Raw genomic sequence first — 25875 nt, forward strand, 5'->3', positions numbered from 1 at the left:
CAGAGGGTGTACGATCAGGAAGGAGCTCAAAGGTCAACAGAAGATGAGAGAATAATCTTGATGCACAAGATCGGCTAAAGAGACCACTCATGAGAGAGATTCACATAAGACACATCGGGCAAGGACTTCTAGAATTCACTATCATAGACACTTCAAGAAACATGACTCCTTGAGCTCAAGGACTCTTCAGTCCCTAGGCCTTCCCAAAGCAACTGTGCTAGCCATTCAGTGGTTCAGGCAATCGCTTCATCAGCCAAGACTAGCATAGGAATGGACACCTTGAGGCCTACAAGGGACTCGTCAAAATACCATCCAGGCGCAGTACTTGGACTTGATGAAATATTGTTAGGCTCTTATCTTTCTCCTGAATGGGATGACTCTCCCCTCCCACTTCGTCTAAGAGGTGAGAGTTCATTAAACACTTTAGATCCTATGGTTCCTGACTCAGGCAAAAGACCCTGAGTCTGAATCAACGTTTTTGAAGGTGTTGACTCTCATCATGCAGATCAGCAGTCTTGGGAAGCCAATCAGAGCATCAATGAAAGGAAGGGAAACCTCCATAAAAGTTTTTGGCACTCTACTTATATCATGACCTGCATTAAAACTTCAGTGAGAACTGGCCTGGGAAGCAATAGGTAACACGGATCCGCAGGTGTCTGGCCGAGGAACTCATTTTGTGCCAGCTTCTCCACAAAGATCTCGCCTGCAGCTCTTTCTAGTTAGACATTTCTATGTTCTTGAGGACTCTACTCCTCTCTCAAATGATGTGGCTGCCATGACCCTAAAACTTGGCTCATTCCTAGAGAGATTGAGGGTCCAGTCGACCATATTTTCCTTCTTCTTGAGCTGGTAAACATGGGAGCTTGTAAACATGGAAGCTACTGCAATGGTAATCTTCAGAGCAACCTCCTGGCTGGATCAGTGTTCAGGAAATGTGACCTTTTTCACCTCTTCTCAGGATTTGTCTGATTCTGAGAACAAGAAGCAGTTTACAGACTTAGTTTTTTCTTGGGGGGAAACCTTTCATTTCCTAGCCCATGAACCTTTGAACTAGTGAACTAACTCTATCCTTAAACTGAGGGATGTAGTAGCTGCCAAATTTGCAAGACAAATTGATCAGCGAGAAGCTTTGGCACTGAGGAATGTAGCCAGAGCAGGCACTTTTTCCACCCAATGAGGTAAAGGGAACGGTGGAAAAGTGGATAAGTCCAGCCATGACTCTCTTTTCCACCTAGCCGTCACCTTTAAAAATGCTGGAACAATGGGACCATCACCGAAGACAGTGGAGGTGACCCCAATAAAATCAACATTTGAAAAGGTATTGAGGACATTGAGATTGAGGTCTACCACATCAATAGCATTCTCTTTGTAAAAACCGATGGACTCGGCCCAACCCTTTCGTATCCATTTTTGTCACCCCAGAAGGGGAAAATGCAGAAGAGGAGATAGATCTTGATTAGAAAGGTAGACCCCTCCTGCAACTGCCACGAGTTAGGAGATACTGGGCAGGCTATTGGCCACCAAGGCAGTTTCACGGAGCAGAGGATCTCCTCCTCTCACTTGGGCTCTGACGACATTGTCATTTTGTCCATGTAATTTTAAGAAACTCGTACTTCACTAAAAAATAAAAAAGATTCTTGACAAGGGTGCGCTACAGGTAGTACAGAACGAACCTCCAGGCTTTTACAGTCTTCTATTCCTTGTGGAGAAGTCATCTTGGATCTGGAGAACAATAATCGACATTTCTGGCCTGAATGAGTTTGTTCTACTAACTCCTTCCAAGATGTAGACAGCGAGTACCATTTTAGCTGCCATCAGGAAGTTGCCCTCCCCCCTCAAGTTTTCAACTGTGTTTTACACTTGTGTCAGCTTCAGTGTATGCTAACAGGATACAGCTCCTTGGTAAATCTAGAAAAGTCTAATCTCAAGCCCAAGCACAGGATGGAGTACCCAGAGATGTAGATAAACACAATATTTGGAAAAGTTTTCCCGTCTGACAATAGTCTCGGCAGAATCAGAAGAGTAATGTGCAGTCTTATGACACCAATAACTACCAGCTCGTCAATAAAAGCAGTTGCTGGGACATATCTCATCCTTAAAAAGACTCTTCCCACACAGCCGTATACATCACCAGTCACTTCAGTGGTGTCTGAAAGAGACACTGGTCACTAAGCTATGACCCATGCCGTCATCTAGTTCCAGCAGAACAAGACTTAAGGACTGATCTAGACTAGTGAATGAAGGATGAGAATCTCTTAAAAGAAAGGTCTTTCGAGGTTTTCCCCCAGAGTTATTTTCACGGATGCATGGAAAGAAGGGTGGGGTACTCCTGTATGAGATCAGTTTTTTGTGGGACGCTGGTCACAAGAGAAGAGCCTGCACATCATCCTGCTGGAACTGAAGGCAGCACTCCTGGTGCTGCAGTCATTCCAATAGTGTTTGGTTGGCCACTTGGTAACGTTGATTAGTAACACTACCATAGTGGCATGCATTGACAAGCAAGGAGTTATTATTTCTCAGCACCTCTGCAAGTTGGCAATGCAGACTCACAAGTGGGCACTGAACAGTGTAGTGGAGCTGTCGGCAGGGCTCATTCCTGGCAAAAAAGAATGAATTCACTGGCAAACTCAAGATTTCATCCTCAAGTGGCTAGGAGCCTTTTGACTGTGTGTGGTTCTCAAGCTATAGATATGTTTGCAACAGGACTCGACAGGAAATTCCCTGATTTACTGCTCACTAGTCCTTGATTAGGCATCAGTAGCATTAGAGGTTTCATTTTAGCATCCTTGGGTCTGCCTCGACATCTATGCTGTACTGCCATTCTGCCTGATGTTGGTAGCCCTCAAGAGGCTCCATGCAGATTGATACCTGAACCATCTGATGTTTTTAATAGAGGTTACAAGTGTACTACCCAATTGACCGTCTGTTTAAAATGACAGAAACCCAACATAACACTAGAAAAATTACTTCATGGGAGGTGGATTGGAGTCAACACTTGCTCCTCTTAAAGTCTAAATGTTCTGACATTTTGGATTTTAAACCAGCCAGAGTGGTTATAGGAACTTCCCTCCTAAGGATAACTCTCTTATAAAAGGACAAGGGTTTGTATTAATGTTAGAATAAATATAAAATTTTTTCAAGTTTGAATTGCATTTTTCCTAAGTTTACAAGCCTGGGCCCTGCAAATCCTAGGAGGAAGGGGCTATTTAGTAATTTGGTAGGAGAGTGCGGCTTCCCTGCTACCCGCCAATAACCAATGACACTTTTTTGTAACTTTTAACAGCTGAGTTTCTAGCTTTGCTGAAATCATACTTTAGAAGGTCTTATGTTTGTTTAGTTAAGACATATACACATTATTTTGAAAGAATTGTGATTTTTTTTACTGTATATATTACCTATTATGAACTCTTTGTTGCATCTAATCATAAAGGTTGGACTTCTCAATTTAGATAAATTACAGCTGTAATTTATATTATTTATTATATCAAAGCATTATAAATGAAGAATGTTGAAATTGGGGTTTTTAACATTTTAATTCCTTAGTTGATAACTGTTTATTATTATTAAATGCTAAGCTACAACCTTAGTTGGAAAAGCAGAATGCTATAAGCCCATGGGCCCCAACAGGGAAAATAGCCCAGTGAAAAAAGGAAATAAAGAAAAATAAAAGTATTTGAGTATATTAGCAACATTAAGATGAATATTTCCTATAAAAACTATAAAAACTTTAAAAAACAAGAGGAAGAGAAACTAGATAGAAGTGTGCCCGAGTTTACCCTCAAGCAAGAGAACTCTAACCCAAGACAGTGGAAGACCATGGTACAGAGGCTATGGCACTATCCAAGATAGAAAATGATAGAAAAAATAACATATTTAGTCATTAATTTTTTTCCTTCCTCACTTCAGGCTTCGTATAGTCAAGAAGATGAAGAACATTACCGAGGAGAATTCGGAGCCAGCTTTGTTGGCTCCTATCCGAAGGATTATGTATATGGACCTGAAGATCCCGACCAAGATATTTCCAATATTTTTTCTTCAGATCAGAAGCCGAAGATATTGCTCATGGGTCTTAGACGGTATGTTTATGTCTGTACAAGTTGTTAGTCAAGTTTAGAGTTGAAGGTGATAATACAATTGTATGCCTACAGTTGCAGATTCAATGGCTGTCTGCGGAAGCAACATATCATTATAGTAATACAGTTATGAATGGGACTTAGTAATACTTAGTGATCTATTGACTGTAGATCTGTACTATCCATGCCTACAGTAATAGTTAATGTACCGTACTATGGTTTGTCACCCCCAAACCTTTGTTGGATGAGTAATTTTGTTTTTCATTCCTCCTTTCTTGTTGATTTTTATTGGAGTTGCACAAGTAACTTTATTGTAGATAGCATTGTTATCAGCTTTTGGATTAGATTATAAAAGTGAATATTAAGAATTTTTTTAATGATTTTTATAAAAAGCTTTATTGTTGAGTAAACTTTCTATTGACTACAGTATGTAGCATTAGCTCCTGGAATGCAAACTGAGGGGTAGGATTTTTAATGCATAAGGAAATGCTAGAGTCAGCATGAAGATGTTGAAATTAATAATAGTTATTTTTAAATATTTAACTTAGCCGGTGAATATATAATAGCTGCTACTCAGCGGCTCGACAGAAAACACACTCAAAAACTCGCGAGCGATCGCTATGAAGGTTGCGGGTGTGACCACCAGTGCCAACTATCGGCCAGATACCACTTTTGCATGTAAACAAACTCTTCAATTCTTCTCTGTCGACCTTGACGACAAGACGTATCATTACTCGCTGTAGAACCTGGAGTTTTCTCAACATATTTGGTGAAGTACTTCATTTTGGTTTGAGCTTTCGCAGTACAGGTGTTTTATCTTCAACTTAAATCTTGAACTCGTTTTTGGATAGATTTAATTTTTGATGACTTTGGATTGTTTTTTGGACTTTCCTTGACTTTTAAATGGCCGACCCTTCCCTTAGTACGGAAGTGTGTTTTGGCTTTTAGCAATTATCTTATCACGTTATAAATTAATTATAGATTTTCCTCTATATATTTTATATCTCACCCGCCTTTATTAGGCCTCTTCGATTAGCTTTCCATTTATAATAAACATCAAGATAAATTTTAATGATTTGTTTATATGCGACCTTTCCTGAGAGTAGGCGGTCCTAACTTGGAAACCGAAGTTAAACAACGTTGAGCCCTTTCAATCGTAAATAACTTTTACAGAGCTAATGATTTAAAACTTATTAAATGAATATTTTTTAGTAGATATTTTATGAAAGATTTTCTTTGAATAGTCTTCGTACTGTTTTAAAGATGAACTAATGTTTAGTTTATTTATGCTACGCAGTTTGCGCTCTATCGTTACGATAGAGAGAGAGAGTATCACGGTTTCACTTTGCAGAAAGAGTAAATCGATTCTGACGTTTTGTTCATTCTTCTTTCAAAGCTTAAATGTTTTAAATTCTATTTTAAAGGAACCTTTTAATTGAAAAACCTTTCAGTTTTTTCCTTTGGTCAAATAACCTGTTTTTTGACGAAACGTAAGTGGGCTCTTCTCTTCGGTGCGAAATCAAGAGAGAGAGAGAGATAGAGACGGAGGGAGAGAGAGGAGAGAGAACGTTCCGATCTTTATCTCGTCCCAAGCGAGTAACTTTGTTCTCGAGTTACTCTCGTCCCTAGTCTCTGTACGGGGAGAAAGGATAAAACGTTTTTAGTTTTTATTCTCGTCCCAAGGCACTGTACGGTGAGAGATTGAACACGTAGTTTTGAATGAACTAGTGTTTAGTCTCTTCACCAGCCACTGATCTTTTTATCTTAAAATATGTTTACTGTTTTTTTGTTGGTATTAATGTGCTTACATTATACGACTGATTTCGCAATTATAACCTTTTGATGAGGGTAGAATTGCGTGCTTCAGGTAGAAATCAGTTTTATTCATACCTAATGTGAATTGTTAAAAAATTCGATTTCAGTGAAATAAGTGCAAAACAGAAAATCGTAGTGATAAAGTGATATTGCGCAAAGTGTTATCAGTGTTGCGACCGAGGGTTCGTCTGTTCGTGCCTGTCGTTCGCCTAGTCCGGGACCTCTTGCAAGCTCCCAAGCCCAGGGGAGAAGTAATGTCGTACGACTTATGAGTTCGAGAGGCCTTGATCAGCGAACAGACGTTCCCTCTATGGTATCAGGCGTATCTCACCAAGATCACCCCTACCATAAGGCGAGAGAGACGATTTTCTCCTCGTCATCCGAAGGCTTTTCGCATAAGAAACCGTGGAACAAGGTTTCGAGGCCCTTTAAGCGAAAGTCAGTCCTTTCAGAACAGGTCCAGCGTCCTGGTTTTAACTATTAGGACAGCTCTGACCCTATGCAGTCATCGGAAGACTGCTCGCCGACTAAACAAAAGCGTAACACAGACTCCGAGAGTCTTTTTGTAGGCAAGGTTTTGCAGTCACAGACATTACCCTCTCTCTTACCGCAACCATTCCCGTTGATCCTAAATGGGTTGTACGGCAAGACATGCAGAATAAGCTTGCCTCCCTTATGGAAGACTATTCTGCCGATAAGTCCGTTGAGCCTAGCCGTTTATCTCATCGAGATCCTGGCCTTCAGCCACCCAAACGTTCCTTTGTGCGTCCTGTTGACGTTGGCGTAGCCAAGTCACATCAGTCAGGTTGTTTAGAACCACACTCGATGCGGTCTCGTGTGGATTTTCAGCCGCATTTGGACGTTAGGCCACTTGCTGATGCTCCTGTTGACGTTCAGGACGTTCGCCAACCATCGGAGTTGACTTGTTTTGACGCTGAGCGTCAACCTCCGCATTCTAGAGTTGTTTTGACTGCTCAGACTAGGCGGTCAAAGCAGTCTCGAGTGGACGCTGTGCGTCCTCACGCACCTGTTGTTGTTGACAGTTCACAGACTGTCAAGCAGTTACATGACGTTGCGTCCTGGTCCGCTACTAATGCACCAGTGCGTGTGGACTCTGCTTGTAAAGCATTGCCACCACGGTAGGTCTCTCCCTTGCTTGAGACTCGGCTATTGTCGGACAAGGCTCCTTCAGATGAGGAAGTTGCTGTTCCCCCTCCTACTGATATTCCCTTGAGGACTCTGTCAGACGGAGAGGAGCCTAAAGCTGCTTAGCCCTCTATGGACTTTAAATAAATCATACTGATTTTTAAGGATCTTTGTCCGGATCTTTTTGTAACTGCTGCTCCTCGTTCGCCTAAACGTCAGAGTTTACACTAGGCCTAGATACTTCAAAGCCGTTGTTTTATAAGCTAGTGCTCTCTCGCTCTTCTAAGAGAGCTTTACGTTTGCTAGGCGACTGGTTTATCACCAGGAGGAGTTTGGGGGAGACAGCCTTTGCTTTCCCTACTTTTAAGCTGGCTTATAGAGCGAGAGTCTGATATGACACGAGAGAAGTTCTCGGCTTGGGAGTTCCTGCCTCTGCCCAGATAGACTTCTCAAACCTCATAGACTCTCCCTGGCGCCTGGCCATGAGACGCTCCAAGATTTTATGGTCGACTTCAGAGCTATTTTCGAGCCTTTGAAGTTTTGCTGTACAATTATGTCATGCATAAACAAGGCTTTCAGGGATGGCTCCTATGATCTGACAGCCACGTTCTCTGCAGGAACAAGTCCCTCAGGGATGGCTCCAATGATCTGGCAGCCATGTTCACTGCAGGAGTACGTAAGAGGCAAGTACGCTCAATATGTTCATTGTCAAGACAAACTTCACGATGAAGTCTACCAGGCTGTCTTGACAGCATTTATGGAAGGCGACTGGATGGTCTCTCTCGACATTCAGGAGGCATACTTCCACATTCCTATACACCCGGATTCCCAACCGTTTCTGAGGTTTGTTTACAGGAATGTGGGGTACCAGTTTCGAGCCCTGTGCTTTGGCCTCAGTCCTGCTCCTCTCGGGTTTACGAGGCTCATGAGGAATGTGGCAAAATCCCTCCATCTATCGGGGATCTGAGCCTCCCTGTACTTGGACGACTGGCTTCTCAGAGCATCGTCCAGTCTTCGCTGTCTGCAGGATCTGCATTGGACGTTGAGTCTGGCCAGGGAGTTGGGACTTTTGGTCAACCTAAAAGTCCCAACTGATCCCATCCCAGATTATTCTATATTTGGGGATGGAGATTCGCAGTCCAGTTTTTTTCGGGCTTTTCCGTCTGCCACCGAATAGAACAAGCCCTGCTCGAAGTCCAACTGATGCTGAAAAGAAAACGTTTGTTCAGTCAGGAGTTGGAACAGTCTCTAAGGGACTCTCTCATCCCTGGAGCAGTTTGTCTCACTAGGGAGACTACACCTTCTGCCTCTCCGGTTCCATCTAGCCTCTCACTGGAACTAGGACAAGACGTTAGAGACGGTATCATTCCCAGTCTCCGAACCAGTAAAGGCATGCCTGAAATGGTGGGACGGCAATATCAGTCTGAGAGAGGGACTATCCCTAGCAGTCAAGAACCCAAACCACGTGTTGTTCTCAGACGCGTCGGATTTGGGTTGGGGTGTGACCCTGGACGGTCGGGAATGCTCGGGTCTGTGGACCTCAAGTCAGAAGAGCATGCACATCAACGGCAAGGAGCTATTAGCAGTCCACTTGGCCTTGATGATATTCGAAAGCTTCTTCGAAACTAAGTGGTAGAGGTCAACTCAGACAACACCACAACTTTGGCGTACATCTCCAAGGAAGGAGGCACACACTCCTTCACGCTGCTCGAGATCGCAAGGGACCTTCTCTTATGGTCAAGAGATCGAGGCATCTCCCTGTTGACGAGATTCATCCAGGGGGACTTGAACGTCTTGGCAGACTGTCTCAGTCGGAGGGGTCAGGTGATACACACGGAATGGACCCTCCACAAGGACGTGGGCAAGAGTCTTTGGGCTACTTGGGGTCAACCCACCATAGACCTCTTTGCCTCCTCGTTGACCAAAAGGTTACCAATCTATTGCTCTCCAGTCCTAGATACAGAAGCAATCCACATAAACGCGTTTCTACTGGATTGGTCTCTTCTGGACTTATAGGCATTCCCACCATTCAAGATAGTCAACAGGGTACTGCAGAAGTTCGCCTCTCACGAAGGGACAAGGTTGACGTTGGTTGCTACCCTCTGGCCCGCGAGAGAGTGGTTCACCGAGGTACTTCAATGGCTGGTAGACTTTCCAAGAAGTCCCCCTCTAAGGGTAGATCTGTTACGTCAGCCCCACGTAAAGAATGTGCATCAAAGCCTCCCCACTCTTCGTCTGACTTCCTTCAGTCTATCGAAAGACACTCAAGAACTCGAGGCTTTTCGAAGGAGGCAGCCAGTGCGATTGCAAGAGCGAGGAGAGCTTCTACCATTAGAGTATACCAGTCGAAGTGGGAAGTCTTTTGAGATTGGTGCAAGTCAGCATCTGTGTCCTCGTCCAGTACCTCTGTAGCCCAAATCGCAGATTTTCTTTTACATCTGAGAAAGGTTCGCTCCCTTTCAAATCCCACGATTAAGGGCTACAGGAGCATGTTGGCTTCAGTCTTTCGACATAGAGGCTTAGATCTTTCCAACAATAAAGATCTCCAAGATCTCCTTAAGTCTTTCGAGACCTCTAAGGAACGTCGTTTGGCAACTCCTGGATGGAACTTAGACGTGGTCCTAAGGTTCCTCATGTCAGACAGGTTGAGCCATTACATTCAGCCTCCCTGAAGGATCTCACCCTCAAGACACTTTTCCTAGTGTGCTTGGCTTCGGCTAAAAGGGTCAGTGAACTTCATGCCTTCAGTAAGAACATCGGTTTTTTCTACAGAAAAAGCCACTTGTTCACTTCAACTTGGTTTCCTGGCCAAAAAATGAACTGCCCTCTCGTCCTTGGCCTAAATCTTTTGATATTCCTTGCTTATCAGAGATCGTAGGCAACGAATTGGAAAGAGTATTATGGCCTGTTAGAGCTCTTAAGTTCTATTTAGCTCGTACTAAGTCATTACGAGGTAAATCTGAGGCATTATGGTGCTCTGTTGAGAAACCATCATTGCCTATGTCAAAGAATACTTTGTCATATTTTATCAGATTTTTTAATACGAGAAGCTCATTCTCACTTGAATTAGAAAGACCGATGGTTGCTTAAGGTTAAGACGCACGAAGTTAGAACTATAGCAACCTCCGTGGCCTTCAAGCAAAATAAATCTTTGCAAAGTATTATGGACGCGACTTTTTGGAGAAGCAAGTCAGTGTTCGCGTCATTTTACTTAAAAGATGTCCAGACTCTTTACGAGGACTGCTACACACTGGGTCCATTCGTTGCAGCGAGTGCAGTAGTGGGTGAGGGTTCTACCACTACATTACCGTAATTCCAATATCCTTTTTAATCTGTCTCTTGAAATGTTTTTTGGGATGTACGGAAGGCTAAGAAGCCTTTCGCGTCCTTGTTGATTTGGCGGGTGGTCAAAGTCATTTCTGGAGAGCGCCCAGATTAGGGGTTTGATGAGGTCCTGTTAGTATGGGTTGCAACCCTTTATACTTCAGCTCCTGGGAGTCTTTCAGCATCCAGGTATCTATATATTTTGGTTTTGTTATATTGATAACTGTCTAAAACTCTTAGCTTATACGCTGTAAACTTAATTAACTCTGGTCTCTACCCACCGCCTTGGGTGTGAATCAGCTATTATATATTCACCGGCTAAGTTAAATATTTAAAAATGATATTTTAATTATAAAATAAATTTTTGAATATACTCACCCGTTGAATATATAAATTAAAGGCCCTCCCTTCCTCCCCAATAGAGACGCAGCGGGACGAGAAGAATTGAAGGGTTTGTTTACATGCAAGAGTGGTATCTGGCCGATAGTTGGCGCTGGTGGTCACACCCGCAACCTTCATAGCGATCGCTCGCGAGTTTTTGAGTGTGTTTTCTGTCGAGCCGCTGAGTAGCAGCTATTATATATTCACCGGGTAAGTATATTCAAAAATTTAATTTATAATTAAAATATCATATTTCAGATGTTTCTTCTCACTTTCCGCTTCCAAAACATTTTGGATAAAAATCTATAAACATAAATGTTATCATGTAATTTTATCATAAATGCATGAAACCAAATCCTAGGTTACAACTGGTTTGCTTAAAGAATTTACTGCTTTTATCACCTTTTTTGTAATATTATTTATTTAATCTTACACGAATACAAACTTCAGTCATTTAAAAGGGTTACTCCCAGTTCTGTTATGTACAACCAGACAAAATAAAAGAAAAATTGTTCAGTTTGATCATAATTGGTTACCTAGCAACTCCACTGCTATGCATTGTTATGTGTTGTGCTGTAGGTTTACTTCTCTTCTGTTCGCTGTTACGATAAGAGGTCTCCCCTCTTCACTCTGTGATCACGACATAAGATATTCTCACTGGATTACCGTTATAGTGCATACTGCTTTGTGTCTTTTTTTTTTTTTTTTTTTTTTTTGTCTTTATCACTCATTGTGCTTATTATCTTTGCTACGATTATGCTTATGAATAGTTAGCGACTGTAGTGTCATGTAATCTTGACTTGATCGTGATGGTCGCCCTTGTGGCACCTTTATGAGTTGGATTGATGTTGATCTGCTTCCTCTCTGCCCCTGATGCTGTGGCAAGCGATGTTCTGTGGAATTTCCATGTGAGTATTTTAGGAAATAGCCATCCTCCCAGTGGGAGAAATATAATTTTTGGCGCAAGAAATGAACTATGAGAGATAGTTCTTCCTCGTCTTTTTTCCAGTAATGGTATGAAACATAAGCTTTTCTCTGAATCACAAGATATCCTCCACCCTGCACCTTCATTTCTTAAGCCTTCTATGGCTCCAGTTACGGAGGACAATTGCCAAAAGTATAATTTGATTAGTAATGATCACAGTTTTATAGATGTACAAGTAGTCGTCGACTTATGACCTATGCGGCTTACGACTGTTTGACGTTACGACTTATTTTTCATTGTGATGACGTCACAAGTCTTTCATGAATAGTACCCTAATAAGAAAACTATTTCCATAGAAATAATAAATTTTCTTGTATAAAGATGAATTAATTTATCTTGGTAAGCTAGTACTGTACTGTATTTTCTTTGATTGATAATATACATTATCTATATTAAATAAAAGATATATGAAGAAAAGTTTTAATATCTGTCTAGTTCTTACTGTATCATATGTCTGGTGACGTCGTATTTATGGGGGAAGCCATGGAAAAAAAGCAGGAAAATCGAGTGATATCCTTTCAATAGGCTATCGATTAATGGTTAGTATTCCCAAAATTGAAATATTGAGTAACGATACAAAGTATTTCATAGGTCTGTATTGGTTGTTATGAATGCTACATAGCATAAATGTGACTTAACAACTAGGATGATATTTATTTGATTAAAGTAAACTTATAGGATAGCTAATTTCTTAAAGTGATATATTTTCTTTTCCATTACAAAAATAGAATACTTTTCCTGAGTAGGATAGGATTTTTTCTTTCAAGAAAAACAGAGAATGGATTTACATATTCCGCGAGTTCATATCACAGCGCACATGTTTGGTGACGTCATATTTCTGGTGGAAGGTGGGTGGCTTATTGAGTGATTTGTTATCAATTCGTTACTGAGTAATCTTATTATTCCTAATCATTGAAACATTGAGTAATGACGCCAAGTATTTCTGTGATCTGTATTAGTTGTTATGAGTAGCCTACAGTAATCTTTACCGTAAATTTAATAAAAGAAGTGCTCATGTCTGGTGACGTATTTCTAGTGGAAGGTGAGTACCAAATAGAGTGATTTCCTTTTGATATTTTATCGATTGATGTTACAGTATTCTCATTATCGAAACATCAAGTAACAATACTAAATATTTCTAATAATCTCTCTCTCTCTCTCTTTCTCTCTCTCTCTCTCTCTCTCTCTCTCTCTCTCTCTCTCTCTCTCTCTCTCTCTCTCTCTCTCTCTATAAACAAACTTATAAACGATACCACTCCTTATTATTCGTATATGCGTATAACCGTAATACAAGACCGTGACCTTGAGATTAACTGATGACTACCAGAAGTGAAACAAAAGTAATTGTTGATTATTGAAATGTTTCTAAAATTGAAGAATAGAATAGGAACCTGCTTTTATAAACACAATAATGTCTAAAGAAATATGAGAACTTGATAATAAACTAAAATTGAAATACTCTATTAAGCTTTAAAAATTATCTACTCATACGCGCACGCACACACGCGCACACGCTCACAGAGAAAGAGTGGGAACGTATTTGCATGATAACTAATGATAATGGCCACAAACAAACTGTATGGAAACTGACGTCTTATAACTTACTGATGCTGATGTCATATTCATCATGAAGATATTTCGAACAAGTTAAAAAATTATATGCTGTAAACGATATGCATAGTTATTCGTATGTGCGCGTTCTCTCGATACGGTAGCTGGACCTTGAGATCAGCTGATTACAGCCGAAGGTAAACAAAAAATCTGTAATTGTTGATTGCTAAAATTCTTCTAAAATAGAAAAATAGAATAACAAAAAGGCTTTAATAGAGCATATGATATCCTATGAAATAAGAAAAGGAAATGATGATATACAGTAAGAAAATATTGATAAAATATGACATAGATAATTACAGCATCATGACAGCATAATAAATCTACGGCCGCTACGCTCACTGAGCCAGATCCAGTCTCAGTATCCCTGGTCCCTGATTATTCAGAAATCCATAGATCTCCCTTGGCTCCCAATAGCATATTAAGTGGTGAGTTCTATATGGCTGATTGTATTTGGGATGGCTTTTCATTTTTGGAGGTATCTCCCATCAAGGCTTTGAAAGCCCCCCTCCCTGTTCCTGTACGCAGAACCATAGAGTCAAGACTGCTATTTCTCCTTGTATGCAGCAGCCCTGTTGGAGGATTTATTTTGTCTTTCTCCCGCTCGTACACACGAACTGGGCTTATCTCGTACCCCCAGGAGTCCTCGGTACTGCTCTCTTACTAGTTCTCTGGACTTATCACAGAACTCCCCATTACTGTACTGTGTATGGAGGTTGGTTGAACCGCTTCGGCTGTGTCCACAACCGCAACTTTGGCCAGACCAAGTTGCTCTAATCCTATTGTGTCTTCTCCATCCAATCAAACTGCTTGAAAGTCAATACTAACTACAACACATTCACTGATCAGTCATCAAGTTGGCCTTATGTTCTCAGCCAAAGAAATCTGTATGCACAGCTGTACCTATGCATGGTGACGTCACTGAACACTCCTCCATTTCAACGTGTGATAGTACTCCTCTATGTGAAGGCTATGGTATCATGTCACAAGATAATGCACCTTCTGATCGTGCTGCTTTGACTCAAGTTCGTATACAAATAGAACCCCTTCGTGGTTGTTTTCCCTCATCATCTTTGGCTGAATATCTGTAGGTTCAGCTTACAATTCTCTACAACCTCGTTCTAATAATCCAGCACCCATTGACTATATGAATGACAAACCTAATAATTACTCTCACAAGTACAGTACCTGGCCTAGTGTTCATAATGCTTCACATTTTACACATTCTTCAGAACAACGTTACTGTATATTCCAGGTGAATCTCCTTTTCAAGTTTAAGATAGGAAAAGAGCACCGGAATCGTTTTCCCTTTTCCTTAAGTGACACCACCCATCTGCAACAAATGACGTCGCAGTAATTAGACTCCGTAAACACTGTCCTCGTAAGAGGCACCCCAACTGGCATGCCGTAGAGAAATCCTTCTCCTCTCACAGGTCAATTTTGGAAAGAGAATATCTTGTTATTTCCTTGGAAATTGCTAGAGGTAGAAACTTGTATACCAGGAGTGAGCATGACTCCTCCCATTTTATCTCCACCTCCTCTCCTCTCCATTCACTGAATGTTGTAATAGAGAGGAAGGACATTTGAAAAAATATTAGATCTTTTACAGGCTTATCAAGTTAGAACCACCAGTTATCCCTAAAGTGAAACCATCTCATGATCAGAATATTATTACTATTAATGACTCTCCGGAAAACCTCGCTTTGTGCTTTGGCACCAACTCGGATAATGTAGACCCCCTCGAGGTTCCAATGTCTGGTTTGGAAGCATTGCATTTCACCAAGATCATGAGCCTAATCCATCACTTGGATGGCCTAGATGAGCCTCCTCGCATGCAAATTTACAATAGGTGGTGTGTTGTAGACACATTATTCCCTCAATCTCAAAGCTTGTAACATAGGTTTGATGTGGCACTCTCTAATCAGACTTATTCAACACTCGAGTCTCGGCCTCGGATAACTCACTTAAAGCAAGCAGGTCTTCTTAGTTGCCTCCCTTGGCCCTTTCTTGCCAAAGGAGATTATACATTCACTCTGGCGCCCATCCGAGCCCTCTCCCTATCGATGCTGATGTAGCCAACTTGGTACCAAGTGTACTTGTGTACTGGTCGACAAATTACCTAACCTCTTCTCCATTTTCTCCGGTCCCAAGATGCAGAATATACAGGTAGCAGCTATGTCTGCCATACAGGCTTGTTCCTGGCTGGACCATTTATTAGGGGTACTGTAGTATCATGCTACGTGGTGACAGAAAATCTGCGTAATGAAAGCGCTCGGAAACAATTTGAAGACCTCTCGAGATCAGGAGCCAAGGCTCTGGAGTTCTTACTTCAACTGGAGCTGTATCCTGAAAAGAGGTGATGCCGTCTTATCTAGATGCACTAAACAGTTGTCTCCTAGGAATGCTCTATTTGAGTAACTCCAACCTTGGGGACTCTCCCTCTCTTTTTCCTCCATCAGATGTGGCCACTGCCATCGAAAACAGCAGAGAGCTTTCTTTTGTACCAAGTATGCCTGCCCCTCAACAACCCTAAAGGAACTTGTCTTATAAACAGACCAATCAGCAAAGAAAACTTCCTCCTACAGACTTCCAACAGCCTTAGAGGTAAGACTTTAAGCCCACCTTTTGCTCTAGAGGACACCCCTTCGGCTGTAGGGGCTCTCGCTAGGGAGGGCATATCCCCCAACTTGCCACCAGTAGGGGGATGCCTACAAAGTCGTTGGCACAGGTGGCAGCTCTTTGTGGCTTATCCCTGGACTGTAGAAGTACTGCATTTGGGGTCCCATTCATAGACTGTCTGCCCCCTATGACTCTGACTCTTGACAGCCCAGCCATTCTATTTGAAAAGCTCTGTAAATAGAGGAAGTGCAAATTGTGAATCTTGCAGTCTGAAAGAAGGGTTTTTACAGGTCAGCTGCATATATATTTACCTTTTTCTTACTGTCTTTTGTAAACACCTTTGGGGCTATTGTCATGGTATTGTTAACTTTACAACACAGCACAAACCAATTGTACAAAGAAAAGAAAAGAAAAATACAATTCTAAAGAAATGCATGGGATATGATTCTTCTACTAGTGTTGCTGGGAGATTGTAAGAGTTAGGCTCTGAGCAATGAGAGGCTGTGAGCTAATACAAAACAAAATGGCATAAATAGGTGCATGGGTTGTGTTTGGGTATGTAAGGTAGTCTTGTTAGGACTTGTCAAAAAAAATGTAAATGTGCGTATTGAGGAAAATATTTGTTCACAGAATGATAAAATACTTATAAAAATATTTGAATTTGTGTGCTCGTAAAATGATCGGCTCGTACTGTATTTAGTCACTAGTAAACCGAGGTAATAATCTATTCCCAAGCCAACGCTGCCTAATAGTAAGGGACGACTAGCTGTTGATTAAAGAGTCCCTTACATAGTCACTGATTCTGGGAAGCCAACGTTGCCTGATAGCAAGAGACGACTGGCTGTTGATTGGAGAATCCCTTACATAATCGTCTCAATTCTGGGAAGCAGCAGCAGCCTTGGAATTACACCACTTACTAAGCAACAAAGCTGTTTTAGATATTCGTTAATTGTCATACCTTCCTGCTGTCATTGAGTAAGCAATAAATTTTTATGAAGTGCTTTGTTCTTAGGTTTAAGATAAAGCTCTCTGGTTGTAACAAAATTGATTAAATTATCCAGCTCATTAGGTTTATGGGTTTCAATAGATCATAGAAAAGCCGTAAAGGTTGGATTCCAGTGATTCCACTCTTTGGCTACTATTGGAGAGTTGGGCAATGCATTCAGGTCCCAGAAGTTTGTCCATCTTCAGAGTAGTAGACTCTTTTTGTTAGATGAATAAAATGTAACTATAAAATAGTCAATACCTATGTAAAGACTTTATTCAACCAATAAATCATCATCATACCCTGAAGCAATAAACAAAAAAGTCATATTTACAAACCATATTGTTATTAGAGTTTATTCAGATAGACATTTAAACACTATAAAAGTTGAAAAAACTTCATCACAAAGCGAGTCCATGTTTATGTATCACATTGAGAACATATGCAGAACAGACTTTATATCACCAAAGCTTGATGGCCTAGTGTTTCTGACATTCCTGAACTACTTTTTTGTGTATATTTTTTGTCTTCTATTTTCATGTGTATTTTTCTCTACTTTGGCAACTTTGTTTTTTAATTTTCTCATTGGCTTTTTGTTCACAACATTGTCAACAATAATACAGAAGCAGCATTCCCCTACTTTCAACATATACAACTAATAACCATCGTTATATATAGTTAGAAAATTTTTTTTAGTGAATGAAATGCAGATAAAAAAAGGGATTAAAATAGGGTACTAAAAAGATGAAGAAATAACCAACCCAATTCAATGATAGGGATAAAACAATAGAAATAAGGTAAAATACTTGAATTTTGGCATAAGATAATTAGTTGAAAAGCCATTGGTTACAAACAGTGAAACTATTTGGGTAGTGTTTGTTTGAACCAATTACAGTACAGTACTATATATACATAAGCAGGAGCTGCAATCTTAGTGGCCATTTGTCATATAATCTTCTGAATGATTGATGAAATAGATTATGCTTTATAGCTGGTAACTTTCTTATATTGAATATGTTTCAGGAGTGGTAAGTCATCAATACAGAAGGTTGTGTTCCATAAGATGACTCCAAACGAGACACTCTTCTTAGAGTCTACAAACAAAATAGAATCTGAAAATATTTCTAATTCTTCGTTTGTCCAATTCAAGATTCTAGACTTTCCGGGACAGATAGATTTCTTTGAACCTTCATTCGATTCTGAGAAGATTTTTGGAGGGCACGGAGCACTTGTCTTTGTTATAGATGCACAGGTATGTTAGCCTATTTTATTTGAATTTCTTGTTTGTAATTTGTTGTCGTTATGTTAATATAATTGTTAATGGTGATTCAGTATTAACAATGATTTTTTTTAGACAATTACCTATGCAAAAGTGTAAATGCTAGAGTTTTGCTTATTTAGTGTCCTATGATTTGAAAAAATGGAGAATTCATAGCTGTATATCATTGTTTGAAAGCCATTAGGAATTATTTTTCACGTTACATATTAATGCACATGCATTGTTATACTGAAGATAATTTATTTTTATCACAAACTCATTACTTATAATTAGCTCTTTCTTTTTCATGAATTTTTCTGAGACATTTGACTTCCATTTAAAAAGAAACTAACAAAACAACAGTCACCTTGTTGAACTGTGTCATCAGGGGCTGGTGCTATGGTTCCAGGCTCCTACAAGTGTCATTATTCATTGGTCAGTGACAATGCTCACTGCTGTCATTTAAGTTCTCAGATGTTTTACCTAAATTCTTTAATATTTTGTATTTTTATTTTTTATTTTTGAAATTTCTTTTTATCAATTCCCCTTATAATTATATGCAGTATTTTAATAGGAGTACTGTATGTTTTCAGCTTAGCTGGAACTAGGCTATTAAAATTTATAACGAGATGTTGGTAGTTGCTGGCTATGTTAGGGAAGCCCTGACCCCTGCTAGCACACTGAGTAGCCGTCGTTCGGGTGGTACAGTTTCGTCGGGCTCTTCAGATGGTGGGGCTTGGTTCTCTTCAGAAGAGGAAACGAGGAGGAGACATCGGCGATGGAGGGGAGCGGTCCAGGAGCAGGCGTTCCCGCTCAAGATCCCGTTCGAGGTTCAGTAGAAAACGGTCCCGGTCTCCATGGAGGAAGTACAGGAGGAGTAGGTCCCCCGATGGTGATTGGGTCTTCGTTCCCCGTAAGACTGAGTTGCAGCGTTCCCCGGACCGGCAGTCCGGGGATTTCTCGCCGCGAAGGCCATCCCCCAGACGCAGATATGACCCTCGCAGGGAGAAATGCGAGAAGGCCGCTTCAGGCAGGCGTAAGGCCGCGAAGCTTCCGGTTCACCCCGCCCAGCGGGGAGAACCGTGCTTCCGTACGGGCAGCCTGGCCGAATCAGCACAGCTGGTTCGGCCCTCGGACTTAAAGGAACGGTTCTCTCCGTCGGGTCAGCCCATGGGATCCGCGTCCTCATCCCCCAGAGAGAATACACAAACGGTAGTCCTCGCCGGCACGGCGATGCCAGTTCTGACCCCCGAACCTGGTGCGGAGGTTCCTGCCGGGGCGGACCGGTACCACCGCAGGGGAGTGCCTGTTGTTCCAGAACCGAAGCGCCCGGTGACCCGGCTCCTCGGGATCAGGCGGAAGGTACTGCTGACGGTAGAGAAGGTTCCCCGACCGAGGACTCGGCGTATCGGAAGGTTATAGGCCTGAATCGAAGGCATCATCGGATTGAGGAACCGGTCCCAACCGACGAGGACTACTGGAGGTCCAGCCTGACCCGCTTGATGCAGGCACCTGTCCAACAGAAAACCTCCCTGGCCCTGCCTGTGGCCCGAGATCTCGTCCTGGGACGGGTTCATGTTGATAGAGTTGTGGCAGGCAATGCCAAAGCTCCCAAAACGCAGAGCTCCTCGAAGTTGCTCCAAGGACTCAAGACACAGAGTAGGTTCTATGTGCCAGAGGGACAACGACCGGGAGCCTGCAAAGTGGAGCCTGCCCTCGACGTTCTTGGACAGGGTGCCCCGGAGGACAGAGCCTCTTCAGCCTCGATTTGCTTTTCGTAGTCGGAGGCTGCGATGATGGAGGATATGTCAAAAGACTTGGTGCACGTCTCCTCTTGGCTGGACTGGTGGGCTTCCACGCTGGTAGGTGTTCAAGCCACATATGACTTAACGGACCCGGAGCAACAAAACCTCCTGAGGGAGCTTATCATCTCCGGGGGCAAGACCCTGAAGTTCCTTACGTATCAGTCCCTTGCCCTTTCAGCGAATTGGGTTCTTCGCAAAAGGGACACTATTCTGGCGAAGCTTTCCCGGAAGGTCCCAGACAGGGAGGCGAGGGCCATGAGGAGCCTTCCTGTGTGGGGCGACTCCTTGTTCCCCTTGAAAGAGCTAGAAGAGATTATGGAGAAGGTGGCTAAACGAAAGTAAGTGAACGCTCCCAGGCCTCAACCGGTAAGGAGGCCCTCCTACAAGAGATCAGCATCAGACGGGCCCTCTACTTCTCAGGCCCCGCCTAACCTGACGAGGAGAGAAGCCCCTTCTTCCTCGTGGGCTTCAGCACCACAGCCCCCCCGTAGAGGAGCTCCAGCAGCGTCTGCCTCGTTTAGAACAGGGTATTCTGCCTCCAGGAGAGGCCGTTCAGGCCGCTCCTCCAGGAGGAGGTAGAGTGGGAGGCCCCCTACTCCTGCCCAAGCCTCAGGTTGGGGGATGCCTCAGACTACATTGGCAAGCATAGAAGGCTCACGGAGCGGAACCCTGGACAGTATCCGTACTGAAGGAGGGGTACAGGCTACCGTTCTTAACGGAACCCCCACCTTTGATTCCGGCCAGCCTCTCGGAGTGGCTGGCACCCAAGGACCCGTTGAAGAGGGCGGCCCTTCAAGAAGAGGTGTCCATGATGTTGGAGAAGGGCGCCATGGAGGAGGTCCTGCACCCAGGACCAGGTTTCTACAGCCGACTTTTCCTGGTAGAAAAGGCGACGGGGGGGGGGGGGGGGGGGAGGTGGAGACCTGTGATAGACCTGTCAGCTCTCAACAAGTTGGTGCGAAAGACAGATTTCAAAATGGACACTCCGAAGCCGGTCTTGCTGTCCTTGAGGGAGAAAGACTACATGATGACCATAGACCTCAAGGACGCATACTTCCAAATCCCGGTCCACCCCTCAAGCCGGAAGTTTCTCCGGGTGAAATGGGGTACCCAGATTCTGCAATTCAAGACCCTCTGCTTCGGGTTGTCGACAGCTCCCCAGGTATTCACGAGAGTCTTCACGAGAGTCTCGGTGTGGGCTCACGAGCGAGGTATTCGCCTCATCCGGTACCTGGACGACTGGTTGCTTCTTTCCTTCTCAGAGGACGTTTTGAAGGAGCAGGGTATAAAACTTCTCCAGTTTTGCAAGGGTCTGGGTATCATGATCAACCCAGAAAAATCAAACCTATCTCCCTCCACCAGAATGACCTATTTGGGGATGACACTGGATTCCCGACTAGTGAAGGCTTTTCCGTCAGCGGAGCGGGTAAGCAATCTAATAAAGATCCTTCTCCCTTTCCTTTCGGGGCAACCCAGGAGGGCGAAGGACTGGCAAAGGCTAATAGGTCATCTGGTGTCATTGGAGAAACTGGTTCCCCAGGGGAGACTCAGGCTCAGGGCCGTCCAATGGAACCTGAAGAACTTCTGGAACCAACTGGACTCGCCCCAGAAATTAATTCCAGTCCTGCCAAACACAATACCCTCCCTTGAATGGTGGCATTGCCGGTCGAGCACGCTCAAGGGGATGCCCTTCACGACCGAGCCTCCCGAGATGCTCCTATTCACAGACGCCTCCAACCAGGGATGGGGAGCCCATCTCCTCAACGAGACGGCGAGAGGAACCTGGATGGACAGGGAGAAAGGCCTACACATCAATGTCCTAGAGTTGAAGGCAGTCCAAAAAGCTTGCCTGCACTTCATCGATCTACTAAGGGGAAACACTGTGGCGTTGATGTGCGACAACGCCACAGTGGTAGCGTACATAAAGAAGCAAGGAGGCCTAAAATCAAGGGAGTTGTGCGATCTCGCCCTAGAGATCCTGGATTGGGAGGAGGCGAACCAGATAGTGTTATTGGCAAGGTTCATCCCCGGGAAGAAGAACGTCCTAGCCGACGGTCTCAGCAGGATGGGTCAGATAGTAGGAACAGAGTGGTCCCTCCTCCCAGAAGTAGCCAGGCTCATCATTCAACGGTGGGGTTCCCCGGTGATGGACCTCTTTGCAACCAAGCTGAATGCACAACTACCTGTGTATTGTTCTCCTGTCCCAGACCCAAATGCAGCCTTGGAGGATGCCTTTCAGCACAAGTGGGACAATCTAGACGTGTACGCTTTTCCCCCCTTCACATTGATCAGGCAAGTGCTCAACAGAGTAAGGGCTGCCCGGAACTTAAGGATGACTTTGGTAGCGCCCTGGTGGCCGGAGAGAGAGTGGTTCGCAGACCTAAAAGACCTGACAAGCCATCCTCCGTGGCCACTCCCCAACAGGCCAGATCTTCTACAACAGCCACACTTTCTCAGGTTCCACGACAACCCACAGTCTCTACGCCTTCAATCCTGGAGACTATCGAGCGCCTCCTGAGGAAGGAAGGATATTTGTCAGGAACGGCTAAGAAGATGTCGCGGTACCTGAGAAGGTCGTCGGCAGCGGTCTACCAAGCGAAATGGGCCTCTTTCACGAAGTGGTGCACTTCGAAGAGCATCAAACCAATTAAAGCCTCAGTCCCAGATATCGCAGACTTTCTAGTATATCTCAGAGACGAAATAGGGATGTCAATCCCAGCTATAAAAGGAGTACGAGTAGCCTTGGGTCAAGTCTTCCTTCTGAAGGGCATCGACCTGGGCTCCTCTAGACACATCTCTATGCTTATCAGGAGTTTTGAACAGTCCTGCTCCCCTCAAACTGTTAGGGTGCCTCAGTGGGACTTGGCTAGGGTCCTGAAGATGTTAAGTAGCCCCCCGTTCGAACCAATGAAGGATATTGTGGACAGGGATCTCACTCTCAAGACGGTCTTTTTGTTGGCCTTGGCCTCTGCGAAAAGGGTAGGTGAGATCCATGGGCTGTCTTATGACGTCTCTCATTTGAAGGGGTGGAGAGAGATCTCCCTCAAGTTCGTCCCTTCGTTCGTGGCGAAAACCCAGAACCCAGCAGTTTGGGATCCTAAATTCGAGGGGTTCTCTCTGCCAGCTATTCCTAGGATTGGGAATCCTGAGGATTTGAGGTTATGCCCTGTCCATGCCATTAGGAAATACCTTGAGAGGACTGCACATCTCCGGCCGGGCATCAAGATCCTTTTCGTCTCCACAGGTGTTACAAAGAAGCAGGTATCGAAGAATACCATATCCTTTTGGTTGAAACAAGTTATTGCCAGGGCCTACAAGGAGGAGGGACTAGCCGTGCCAGGTACTCCTAAGCCCCATGACATCAGAGGACTGAGCACTTCCTTAGCCTTTGAGAAGAACATGGCAGTGGGCCAGATCCTTCGGGCGGGCACCTGGTCGAACCAGTCGACCTTTACTGCCCATTACCTCAAGGATTACTCAAGAAGGTCCTTAGACGGGTTCTCCATTGGGACAGTCATCTCCGCGCTCCAAGTGATTTAACGGTGAAGCCCCAGGCACAATCGTGGATAGCAAAACCAGGAGACACAGGTTCGTTCCTTTTCACCCTAATCCCCGTTTCCTATCCCTATCGGAGATAACCACACTTATGTAACCAATGAAGAACACGTCTCTGCAACTTTGTTACTGGACTCAACATCAGAAGATTTTTCAAAGGGTGAGTACTTAGACACTAACGTGAGCTCTTTGTGTAGTTTACCCTACCGTTCGTTTCCCAGTTTTTAAGAACCTAGTTCATATCTAGGATACTTGGTGTCCGCTTTGCTGGGTCTGAAGGTCAGGAAGCCACTCCCACCTCCTAAAGTGTAAGTCTCCTAAGAAAGTAGTTTGAGGTAAGTATTTGTGTAAGAACAAATCAAAAATTTTAAGTAATTTTTATTTTTCCTAACATACTTACCGAGAACTTCTTTCGGGTAATGGCCCTCCCTACCTTCCCCTTGTGCCTTTCTGCCCTTGCAGGGACTTGTTGCAACATCCGAGGAACTTACTGGCTAACGGGACCCAAGCTGACGCCGACCTAGCTCAGGACTACCCTCGGGGCACGTTCTCTTACTCCCGGGTTAGCCCTCCATAGAAAATGGGCGTAGGGTATACTACACAAAACTCTGGTCGGTAGAGAGGAGATTACAGGTAACTCCTAAGAAAGTAGTTCTCGGTAAGTATGTTAGGAAAAATAAAGATTACTTAATATTTTTGATATTTTAAGAACAGTAATAACATTAAAATAAATATTTCATATATAAACTATAAAAACTTTAATAAAACAAGAATAAGAGAAACAAGACTGAACAGAGTGCCCGAGTGTACCCTTAAGCAAGAGAACTCTAACCAAAGAAAGTGGATGGTCATGGTGCAAAGACTATGGCACTACCCAAGACTTAGAGAACAGTGGTTTGATTTTGGAGTGTCCTCCTAGAAGAGCTGCTTACAGTGCAGTAGTTAATCCCTTGAGAGAAGAATTGTTTGGTGATCTCAGTGCTGTCAGGTATATATGGAGAGAAGAGAATATCTAAAGAATAGGCCAGACTATTCTATCTATGTGTAGGCAAAGGGAAAATGAACCGTAACCAGAGAGAAAAGAAGTCTTAGAAGGCAGATTGATAGGAGTTGTGTATACATTACGTAACTCCTACGGTTTCTCTCCCTTTGGGAGAGACAGTGCTACCCCCAGAGTCCCCATGACCCCCTACACAGAAGACGAAGAATAAGATGACCCCGACATACGATGAGTCAACACTAAGTACACCTGAGAGTGCTCCTTTGTCTCATCACACACTGCTGGTCGGGATGGAAAGGCTCCGCCCTTATTTTTCCCTTTTTACGGACAGAAAAGTCCTAGTAAACCTATCGATAGGAGTTGTGTTCACATGACTCCTACAGTTTTCCTTACCTTGTTTACCTGTGTATGCAAGCTACAATGGGAATGAGCCCTCATCTGTTCGTGTAACTGTAGTCAAAGGGTGCCTTCTAGCATGCTACTACTGTTAACACCCCCCCCCACCCCCGTTATTCATAGATCAACATTCGTGAATTCACATATTCACGAGATTTTCTGGAGAGCATATCTACTAAATATTTGCGAAAATTTTGTATACGCGAAATCTAGTGTAGAGCATAACAAAACAGTGATATATCTTTTTCTTTCCCTTTGGTGAATAAATAATAGATCGTAACATATTTTTGTTCCAACACTGAGTACTTATCTCGAACTACTTTCTTAGGAGTATCTTGGATTTCCTCCCAACTGACCAGAATTTTGTGTAGTTTCCCCTATCTCCGTTCTCTATAGTGGGTACCTCTGGGAGAGGAATACGCGCCATGAGGCGACCCGGGGTCAGAGAGCGTGCTCGCCCAGGTCTCGACCTCCAGTAAGGTTCTGGTCACGTCGTGATTAACATCTCGCCGCGCTCTCTTCACTCAGTGCGACCCTTTGTGTCTCACGCGGTACCCATGTGGTCCCCTCGTGTTCAATCCTTACTTTTGGAACCTTATCTATCATAAACTTACTGGAGGTCGAGACCTGGGCGAGCACGCTCTCTGACCCCGGGTCGCCTCATGGCGCGTATTCCTCTGCCAGAGGTACCCACTATAGAGAAGGGAGATAGAGGAAACTACACAAAATTCTGGTCGGTTGGGAGGAGATCCCAGATACTCCTAAGAAAGTAGTTCTAGGTAAGTACTGTTAGGAAAAATACAAATTACTTAAAATTTGTGATTTTCCTTTTAATCTCATGTTCATTTATTTACCCTTAATTTTATATAGATAATTACATTTTTAAATTAAAAAGCATAATGAACTGTACTGTGTCGTGCGT

At 43.3% G+C, this 25875-nt stretch overlaps 1 protein-coding gene across 2 annotated transcripts in view; it reads left to right on the forward strand.

Moving 5' to 3' along the window:
- Nucleotides 1-25875, forward strand: part of RagC-D (Ras-related GTP binding C/D) — a 207490-nt gene that overhangs the window by 38978 nt on the left and 142637 nt on the right. For both annotated transcript variants that reach the window (XM_068351078.1, XM_068351079.1), the window contains exons 2-3: nt 3907-4076; nt 17963-18191. In XM_068351078.1, the coding sequence (XP_068207179.1) occupies nt 3907-4076; nt 17963-18191 (399 nt within the window). The remainder of the gene's footprint in view (nt 1-3906; nt 4077-17962; nt 18192-25875) is intronic.

Source organism: Palaemon carinicauda, chromosome 27 (assembly GCF_036898095.1).
Source record: "Palaemon carinicauda isolate YSFRI2023 chromosome 27, ASM3689809v2, whole genome shotgun sequence".
In the NCBI taxonomy this organism is placed as follows: Eukaryota; Metazoa; Arthropoda; class Malacostraca; order Decapoda; family Palaemonidae; genus Palaemon; species Palaemon carinicauda.